This window comes from Budorcas taxicolor, chromosome 22 (assembly GCF_023091745.1).
Source record: "Budorcas taxicolor isolate Tak-1 chromosome 22, Takin1.1, whole genome shotgun sequence".
In the NCBI taxonomy this organism is placed as follows: domain Eukaryota; kingdom Metazoa; phylum Chordata; class Mammalia; order Artiodactyla; family Bovidae; genus Budorcas; species Budorcas taxicolor.
In genome coordinates this window covers 47,639,767-47,650,719 of record NC_068931.1, presented here as the reverse complement: position 1 = coordinate 47,650,719, position 10,953 = coordinate 47,639,767, and the positions used below count along the sequence as shown (strand labels likewise).

At 42.1% G+C, this 10,953-nt stretch overlaps 1 protein-coding gene across 1 annotated transcript; it reads left to right on the top strand.

The window, feature by feature from the left end:
- Positions 1–7,310: 7,310 nt before the first annotated feature.
- LOC128067476 (selenoprotein F-like) lies at positions 7,311–8,161 on the top strand. The gene has a single exon (XM_052660512.1). It carries the CDS (start codon positions 7,311–7,313, stop codon positions 7,797–7,799), a length of 489 nt encoding a protein of 162 aa, XP_052516472.1. The 3' UTR covers positions 7,800–8,161.
- The last annotated feature ends 2,792 nt before the right edge of the window (positions 8,162–10,953 follow it).

Below are 10,953 nucleotides of genomic sequence, written 5' to 3'. Positions count from 1 at the left end.
TTTAGGCTCTCTCTCCTCCACCTCTCGATTTTAAATAACTTCCTGAACTATAAAGGCAGAGTTCCAAATGAAAACTGATTGATAGCCTCATATAATTATATAATAAAAACACGCTGATATGCATATACATTATGCGTGGGCTCGTACGTCTATACGCGGCTGCATCTATTCCGGGGGGAGGAATATGCAATAACGTCTTCTGAAACAAATTGTCAAGGTGTCAATAAGGACTCTCATAATGAATGTGTGGGTGTGATCTGGGGTAATTTCATTGCAATTATGTTGCTTGGGCTGATTTCCCAAGACAGGTCTTAAAGGCACAAGTCCCATTCCCAAGTGAAAGCAGAGTGTTTTGCTTCCTATGGCATCTTCAAAGCATCACATTTCCAGGCCAAATGCCTTCCCCCGAGCACACCAGACCAATCAGAGGAAATCAGGTTACCAGGCAGTGTCAAGAGCTTCAGTCCACAGTAATAAGTTAAAAATTTTTGTGTCTGAACCCCAACAACCTCAGCAACTGACTGATAATGGTTAAAAAATAAACAACAGCATAACCCAACTAAAGAAGTTAGAAGTCCCAGTGATGGGTACTAAGTGTATGAAACACTATTTAAAGTGCTAGGGGATAAGGAAGAGCAAAGATGGGCATATGCTGGAGGGAAGAAAAGGGGAATATATGTGGCCCTTGACCCCAAGAAAGTCCAGCATATCCAAAAGGACAGATGCTTGACCAATGCTTGAACAAATGCTGATAATTCAATGTGAATGGAATGTAATAGAGGTTTACCCATGGGAACCCAGGGTGGGAGTAAGGACATAGGAAAGATTTTGTAAGACAACTAACTGTCACTTAAACTGGGCCTTAAAAGTAGAAAAAAAAAAAGTGCAATCAGTATGTACTAGATTGCTTTGCATAGTGCCCTGCCCTATGCTGAGTACAAAGGGGACTCTCCCTCAACCACGTTTCATGAAACGAAGCATAGACTCCATTCAGGAACTTTCTCAGCAGGGACAGGGGTCCTCAGTTGCCCATCCCTGAGACCAGGCTATCGAACTTGCTATCAGAAGAGCCATTTGTGGTCCAGGAAATAGTGTGAATGCTGGCCACGGGGAACAGGGTCATGTCTGAGCCATCTACAACAGCTACAACCAAAGCACTCCAGGAGACAGACTAGAAGAGGAAGGGAAAGCAGGGAGGGTTGAACATGGAGCATGCTTCCACAGGAAATGGAACAAGGGAGAAATCATCTTCTCTCCTCCTGACAACATCTAAATCTAGACCAGTAAGCTCACACCCGGAGAAGGCAATGACACTCCACTCCAGTACTCTTGCCTGGAAAATCCCATGGACGGAGGAGCCTGGTGGGCTGCAGTCCATGGGGTCACTAAGAGTCAGACACGACTGAGCAACTTCACTTTCACTTTTCACGTTCATGCATTGGAGAAGGCAATGGCAACCCACTCCAGTGTTCTTGCCTGGAGAATCCTGGGGATGGGGGTGCCTGGTGGGCTGCCATCTATGGGGTCGCACAGAGTCGAACATGACTGAAGCGACTTAGCAGCAGTAGCAGCAAGCTCACACCAGAAACCTAGGAGTTTCTGCTGATGTCCCCTGACCCCTCACTCCTGCAGCACCCTTCGTTACCTTCCCTCACCTCACGTGCTCTGTCCCTCAGTCCTGTCAACTCGGCCTTTGTAACATCCCATGACTGTCTGGGTCTCTGCAATCGTGTCCTGACTGGACTCTAGCCGCTTCCATCCATCCTTTTCCTGCTACCAGCCTGACTTCTCAACATATTTAAAACTTCTCTCTTAAACCTTCCAGTGTCCCCCTCTTTGCCTCCCAGATAAAGGTTAAGCTCCCAGGCAGTTCCAAAGAGACAATGATGCCCTCATGCCTCCTTGCCCTTCATCTCTACCCCCTCCTTTAACTGCCAAAGGCCACAGTCATGCTCCTTCTCAATTTCAGACTTTGACACATGTTGTTGGTTCTCTCTGAAATGCTCCCCTCTCCTTGCTCTCTTACAGGGTAAACTCACAGACAACTTTGAAAGCCTTGCTCAGGTTCTCCCTCTGGGATTCACCAGTGATTCACCGTCTGAATTAGATCCCCCGCCTCTGTGCTCCAGAGAGCTTCATGTGTGCTGCCAGAAGAAACAACGAACTCTATAATCCACCATGCTCCTGTGCTGTGAGTAAGCTGTTGGTAGGGACCATGCCCATTACCTCTGTAAATCCAGCACCCAACCCATGACAGTTTCTGGCACACGGCATGTGCTCCATCAATGATGGGAGTGCAGGGAGAGATGGATGCTTAGATGGATGGATCAATGGATAGATGGCTGGATGAATGGATAAGTGGGTGGATGAATGGATAGATGGATGGGTAGATGGATAGATAGATGGACAGATGGATAGATGGATGGATGGATGGATGGATGAATGGATAGATGGGTAGGTGGATGGGCAGATAGGTATTTGAATGAGTTGACAGTGCTTAAGTAGCCTAAGCAATAATAAAATGATGCTCCTTCTTCCTGTCTATACCCCCACTAACTGAGTCTCTAAAACAGAATGTCATATCCCCCTAAAACTCCCAGGACCTGATAGGTGAGCAGGAACATGTTGGAAGCCACAGTATTATATGGGAAACTAGTATGGTCGTTGTCGTAGCTTCAACCCTGAGGGTAGGTCCTCCAGGGAGAGTAGAATATTCCAAACCAAAGGAAAGGAAGCTAGTCACTTTATTCCAGCAGGCATCAAACCAATTTTAAGGATTTTTTTTTTTTTAAGAGAAGTCAAAAAAGAGAAAGTCAAGTCAGATTTTTTTTTCAGGATTTTTAAAGGAGTTTTTTGGAGATTGTCAAATCAAGTAAAAGGGAAGGAACTGTATAAATTCCATTTCTCTTTCTATTTTTCTTTCTTCTAGACACTGAATAAGAGAGGATCAGACGAGTCATTCACCATCATACTAACATAAGCATCCTTATACCTAATCTATGTGCTCAGCTCTGTATACATTCTTAGAATAAAACTCTAGAAGCAGAATTACAGACTTTTAAAGTATGGACATTTTTCAGCCTCTTTTAAAAAATTGCCAGCTTCCTCTCCAAGAAGGCTGTATCCACGTGCAGTCCCTGCTATATCAAATGACTAGCTGTTTCACCACGTTCCTACCAACACTGAAGAATTCATTTTTAAATATTCCCAGTTTGATAAGCAAAAATTAGAATCACATTGTCCTAATTTGTATCTCCTCGATAACTAGTAAAGTTGACCTTTTTCATAAGTATGGGCTGTTCAGTGAATTTGCTGTTAATTTTCATTGCTGACTTCCCTGTTGGGTTTCTTGTCCTGCATTATTGATTTTTAGAGGCTGATTTTAATATATTAACATCATTCATCTTTTACCGTTATGTTGCAAATACTTTTTCTATCTCTCAAGAAATATTATTCACTCCACCCCAAGACTGAAAGCAAACTAATGATCCTTCATTAAAAATTTAGTTCACAGTCTTTGCTACCTGCTTCTGGGTATGCAGAAATGAGGAAGGCAAGTCCCTTATTCTCAGGAAGCTTGCAGTCTGGTGAGCCTCGTGAAGACAACTAGTCACAAACACATCCCTGAAGCGCTAACAATACAAGTCTTCAGAAGGAGAGAGGACTTGTGCTGGACATGGAGGACCAGATCAGTTCTTGACAGATAGAAAGAGGGGAAGGGGCAGGGTCTCCCAGGCAGAGGGAGGGAGGAGAAAAGGCACAGAGGTGGGAAAGCCTAAGGCGTGTCTGAGGGAGTCTGGAGAGTCAGGTGTGAATGGAGCAGAGATCTCTGCGGGTGACCCGTGGGAGGTAAGGTCGGTGATGAGCATCTGGAATGCCTAGGCTTTCCCACGATGCTATTTCCCTGTCCTGCCTAGGCCAAGCAGGAGCCTTTGTCTCTGCACCATTCAGACCTGTGTGTGCATGCTGTGTACGTTCCCCTCTTTTACGATGGCTGTTGTTTGTCAGAATTGATTAGCCTTTCTATGTGGGAGCCATCTGCTGTCTGTCAGGCTCCTTGTCTCACCAGCGTGTTGATTTCAATAAATTATTATGGCACTTGGAGTCGGCTAAGTGGTTTGATGCTGTGAATCCCACACATCCAAATCGGAAGAGGGCTGAGAGCCATTTAACACCATTCCTCCACTGTCTTCTCTCTTGGTCAACAGCGTCTAAAGGGAACCACGCTGTGTTATCTTGGGCTGCCCAATACATTCGGCACCATCTCCATTCTTCTGTGCATATGACTGAGCAGATGGTCCTGGCCTGACCACCACAAAACCCCATTTCCCTGGACACAGGGACTGGTCCCAAAGCAGCCCTGTGGTGAGAGAAGCTGTCTCCACTGGGGTGGGCAAACTGGAGTGGGTCATCTTTGCTGGCATGTGGAAATAGCTGGAGAGAGCCAGGAAAAGATGAGACCCAGGCAATATCCGAGAGGTACTGAGCCCTTGGTTCATGCCTACATCTCTTCCTTCAACCCTAGGAGCTGTGTCAGTTTCTACCCAGCTATAGGTGTTCTACATTTCTTTTTGCTTAAGCTAGTTGGAATTGAGTGTCTGTCACCCACAATACAGGGATTCCTGAATATACAGAATTACTATGTTGCCCAAATCAGGTATATGGGAGTCATCCTTTAATCTTCTTTTCCCTTTACCTCCAAATCTAATCAATCACTAAATCCTCCTGATTCTATCTCTTAAATGTCTTATCAGTTATTTCACTGTCCTCCCTAACTTTCTCTCACCTGGATCATAAACACTCCTAGCTGCTCTCCCTGGAATCATGTCCCCTCCAAATCCACTTTCCACAGTGCTACTAGTTGGTCTTTCTAGAACCCAACTCCGCTTCCAAAACTTCAGAACATATCCATTGCCCATGAGACAAATCCAAACCTCTAAGCACAGGATACAAGCCTGTCTGTGTCTGGTGCACCTGCCTTCTCCAGTCCCAACTCTTAACATAGCCCACCTCCCAGTTCTTCCATGTCTCCAAGTCTTTGTACATGTTCTTCCTGCTGGCTCCAAGACCTTCCCAGTCTTGTTCGTCTGGCTTCTGCTCTGGCCTTCCATTTCCACTTCATTTACAAAATGCTCACAGCCCTACCCCAGACACCCTGAGCATAGCCTTCCTCTGGGACTATGCGGCACCTGGTGTTGGGGCTAATGACCCGGAGATGGCTCAGCGGCGTGGTTAAAAACATGAGCTCCAAGTCAGCAGGCCTCAGTTTGAGATCTGGTTCTCACCTTTACCAGCTGGGAGGACTTGAACAAGGCACCTAGTCCTAAGGCTGATTTTTCTCGGTGGGGAAAATAAACGAGGGTAGCTGTAAAGATTAAATGAGAAAACTAGGCAAAGTTCTTAGGTAGAACATAGCAGATATTCAATAAATGACAGTTGTCATCACTGTATTATCAATGATGTCATATCAACCTCATATTATCAGCATATGAACCTATTTACTCCCTTTATCTGTCTCCTCACCCCAACCCTCAGGATGAACTCCTTGGGAGCAGGACTGGGTGTTACACTTACTCTGTTCTGTATGCATGACCCCTAGTACTGTGTCAACACAGCACAGACATACAGTAAATAATTACTTAATAACCATCAATCTCTTTTCACCCACTGTTTTACTGGGGAATACGATGGGGGCAGGGAAAGAGGGCACTCCTATAACTCTCCCATTGCCACTTGAACTCTCCATGGTTCAAAACTGATTAAGGACAGAATCTCTGTAGGAAATAATTCAGAAGTGACAATCAGTGAATCAACCACCCTTATGGGCGAGCCAATGTGTTCCCTAATATACAAATACAACTGGCTATCTATCCAAAACGCTTTTCCCCATTCTTTTTTGCTAAATACTCTCTGATTTTGATCAGTGACAACATTCAAGGAAGGTGATCCTATTCTTAATTCATCTTGCCCTTGTTGCTGTGTAGTTGCTAAATTGGGTCTGACTCTTTTGCAACCCCATGGACCGTAGCCCGGCTGTAGCCCACCAGGCTCCTCTGTCCATGGGATTTTCCAGGGAAAAATACTGGAGTGGAATGCCATTCCTTCTCCAGGGGATCTTCCCGACCCAGGAATTGAACCCTTGTCTCCTGCACCGGCAGGCAGATCCTTTACCACTGAGCCACCACGGAAGCGCTTAATTAATGTCTTAAAAAATCTAAATCCATCAGGACAATGCCACTCTGCTTGCTTGAACTTGGTTTGTGGATGAACATATGACCCAGAATGTGCCAAGGAGGGGGAAGTCCTCTGTGGAGTTTTTGAGCAAATTTTCCTTGTTTTTAAAAAGAGACACAAGGAAGAGATAGTCCCTTTTTTTCTACCCCACATCATTTTATCTGCAAAAGATGTCTCAGTAGTGACCCTGCCATCTGGTAACCATGAAAGAAGCCCGCTAGGGTGGCAAAGCAGAAGAGTGGAAAGAACCTGGGTTCTTAATGACATTGTCCAGCCATAGACTTAGCCAGTTCTGGGGCATTCTACTTCAGAACTTCTTGCTTAATGAGATAATAAATTTGTCTCACTATCTCAATCAGTTATCTATTATTTGGAGCCAAAATCATCCTATCAGAATTCACCCAGCTTTACAGCATTCTCCCAGCATGTCCCTGCTCATTCTCTTCCTGGAAGTCACATAATACTCTCACTTCTCCGTGCCTTTTTTACATGTACTGCTTTCTCAAAGTTGATCATTCATCTTTCCCTCCTTTTACAACTGCATTTTATCCTCCAGAATCCTGGAACCTATCACAGTGCCTAGACTGGAATATAATAAACACTTAATAAATGATGAACAGATGGATAAATTTATGGGTGATGCACAGCTTCTATAACTAACAGGCTACAAAATTGCCAAGGAAACCAGAATAATATGAACAAACTATAGAATGACAAAGAATCACATTGTGTGATGCACAAGATTCCTAACAGTAACAGAAATGCATATATTATTGCATGATATTAAAAAACATAAACAAAACAATAATTGAGTAGACCACAATAATTACTCTTAGTAGCATTTTCAGTTGGTTCAATTTGTTTAGAGAGCAATAGGACAATATCTAGCAAAGGCTAACACTCTTCAACATAGTAATTTCACTTTAGGGGATATATTCTAAGGAAAAACCCAAATATATATAAATATATGTGTGTGTGTATATACATATATATATGAAGACATTTACAGAAATAGTACTTAAAATAGAAAGAAAAAAATATAACAACCTAATCTATAATGGGACAGCAGGGCAGAGATGGCGGGTCGGTCTGATGGATGGCTTGGCCCGGCGTTTGGGCTGCGACTGCTGCTGGCGACAGTGCTTCAAACGGTCTCTGCATTGGGAGCAGAGTTTTCCTCAGAGTCTTGCAGAGAGTTAGGTTTCTCCAGCAACTTGCTCTGCAGCTCCTGTGATTTGCTTGGACAGTTCAATCTTCTGCAGCTGGATCCTGACTGTAGAGGGTGCTGTCAGGAAGAAGCACAATTTGAAACTAAAAAGCTGTATGCAGGAGCGATTCTTGAAGTCTGTGGATGAAAATTGGGGAGGTTCCCTCAAGTCCAAGCTTTCGTCAGGAGTGATAAACCCAAACTATTCAAAGGACTGCAAATCAAGTATGTTCGCGGTTCAGACCCTGTGCTAAAGCTTTTGGACGACAGTGGGAACATTGCTGAAGAACTAAGCATCCTCAAATGGAACACAGACAGTGTAGAAGAATTCCTGCGTGAGAAGTTGGAACGCATATAAATCTTAAATTTTGTCCTATCCTTCTGTTACCTTGTCCAGTGAAATACTATAGCACCTAGAAAATAATTTAGTTTTGCTTTCTTGCATTGATCAGTCTTTTACTGTGAGGCATTAAACATCTAATTAAAAGTTCAAGCGGCAGCACAGCCCATGATAGGTAAGAAGTTAACAAAACCCTTTTTTATAAGTTTCCATCCTTCCTTTGTTGATACCACTAGTAACAGAATGCCTGGTAGTAGACTTGTGGTTAATTGTGCAGGTGATAGTTTGTGATAATTGGTCAGTTTCATGAACAGCAGATTTCTAAATTAGGGAGGTTAATGAGATGATTGTTGTGCTTCGTGTGCTGTGTGCTCTCTGAGAGTAACAACAAAAATCTTGAAAGCAAGTAAGACATACTGAGCCTCAACAGATTGCCTGTTCCCCAGATCCTCTCATATTTTTGTATCACCCAGCCTTCCTTTTAATAGAAATGTATAGTTTATAATGAATGCACTGCATAAAAACTTTATGGCTGCATTATTGTAAAACAGATTCAAGATCTACAGTAAGAGTGAAATATTCACACAAAGATTTGCATTAATGAAGACTACACAGAAAACCTTCCTGAGGATTTGTGTAGACCTGATATTTAGCAGATTTTTATGCTTTACATTCTTATGGAAAAGTCAATTTAAAAATGATCATTTGTAAGACCAAAATATAAATAAAAAGTTTCAAAAATCTAAAAAAAAAAAAATATATATATATATAATGGGACAGCAAAGCTAAGCAGACTATGACATTTTAACTAAGAGTGAAAACTGAAAATGTCCACATATATTTAAATGCATACATAAAGTGGTTATAAATGAAAAATATAAAATAGCAACAACATGCTGATTTAAATGATATAAAATTTTACCTTAAAATATGTCTATATTGCCCATATTTTCATGGAATTCAACCCCTAGGCCCTTATATTCATGTATCTTACCTAGGTATTTTATAATACATGCATCTCCTGCTTTTCACAACCTATCAGCATGATATTGTCAATATACTGAATCAACCTGATGTCTTGTAAGATGAAGAGATGATTAAATAGCTCTGCAGACTAAATTGTGACATAGAGATGGAGTGCTGGAGCAATAAAGTATACTACAATCCTTGCCAGGTGAAAGCAAATCATGTATTGGAACTGAATTTTTAAAAAGCACCAACCTATAAGTAGCTGCAGAGTTAAGTGTCAAGGACTGGGTTATGTGCTCTAGTAAGGCATCCATATCTGGACGTGCTATAGTTGGAAGCCACTTCATCACTTTTATAATGATCTACGGCCATTCACCAAGATATAGCCACTGTCTGCATCAGATAAATGATTTAAATGAGGTTGTCATAGGCATAACACAACTGTACATTTTGAGTCTGACAAATTTAACAATTTCCCCCAGGGTTAGAGTATTGCTTTTGATTTACTACTTTAAGTCTTCTATTTAGAACTTTCTAAAAAGGAAACTATTAAGTGAACAATATATTAATTCTGCCTCATACTAGATAAATCTATTTCAACTATACAGTCAGGAACTGAGAAAAGAATATCAAATGACTTGAGGGTCCACTTGATGTCAGCTATGATGCCGGAAGTTTCATTAATCACCTAAGTCCTATAAAATCCCCCATTGATCTTTGGATCACAGTGGTAAACTGTATCCTCAGGAATTAGCTCAGAGCCAGTGAAAGATCTAAAAAGGTACTGATGTCTCCCTTCCCACCAAGTCACTGTTACCTTGGTAAAAGTCTCTAGATCTCTCTGAAGACAGCCAAGAGCAAGATCTGCAGTATATACTTGTGATGTAATTACTGGGTCCTTCCTCGAATTTGCCTGGGCTCTGAGTCTCTGGCCCAAGTTTAAGAACGGAGCAAGGAACAATAATCTCCATACTTGGTGACTCAAAAGAGAGCTCTGTTCTCTAAATCTGGTGTTTGCTACTTGTTTGTTTTGATTATATGGACCAAGAAGCTTTTAAAATACTGTCCATGTATTTCAGTGTGAAAGACTTTATAATCAATTAGCCAAAGTTAGTTATGAGTCAAGGATATTCTGATTACCATACTAGCCTGCTGCCTGTATGAAACCATGCAGTATTAGACACTGTTAGCTGCTTACCCAGTTGTCACTCTCTACCTTTGCCTTGTTAGCAGAAACAAAATTTATTGCAGGACAGTAATGTGCCCAACGAAAAGTTCTCATGTTCTCAAATTCTTTTGCCATTAGTTTGCAGGTATGTGACTTAGATTCTGACTAATCAGACAGATCTGTCTGAAAATTGGATTCAGAAGTGAGCAAAATGAAGAGGGGCCTAAGTGCAGTGGACCCGACATCTGGCAAGCACACAGTGGAAATAGCCAGCTCTGTTACGGTGAGAGTGCAGAGTATCCGGTGTCCAGTCCTGAGAATTCCCAGTGCCAAGGAGCAGTGGTGCCTCACTAAAGCCTCCCCACAGCCCCAGGCTCTGCATCCTGCATGGGTACCTAATATCCTTTTATAAAATCCCTTTTCTGTTTAAGCCAGCCAGCATGGATTATGTTGCAATTAAGAACATTAAATAATACATGTGCCAACTTGCCTCTGGAGGTTTTTAAAGTGTCACTCCTTGGTCTCTTCCCCTGGGGATATTAGTATCCCCAGTGAAATCAAGGATCCCGTTTCAGCTATAGCACTCACTCAGCATAAAGCATAAGAGCCACAGCAGCTCTCTTCGAAGGTGCTGGCTCTTCCCTTTGTGGTATTTCCCAGTGCCTTGGTAAAGGAAGCGTCTTCTAGTCCTTGTTGGGGGATACAGTTAGTGGATGCGTGAGCAGGTTACATGTGATAAATCTATTATCAATCTTCTTATCTACCTCATTTTTTGATTCTTTACATTGTATGAAATTTTTCTGGTATCTTATTTTTATATAAGCTATTACTGAGTACAGATTTCAGTAAGCCATCTAAGAAAAGAATTAGAAATCCTGGATACATGAGGTTAGCATGTTGAATCAAACATCTTTGATAAGTGTACCTATATCTTTATTATGTTCCCCCAGAATGGAAAGTCAGTTTAGATGCTGGGTCACCAAAATAAATGAAAATTGTTCCCTAGAGTCACTAACATAGATTCTCAAAGTGTGC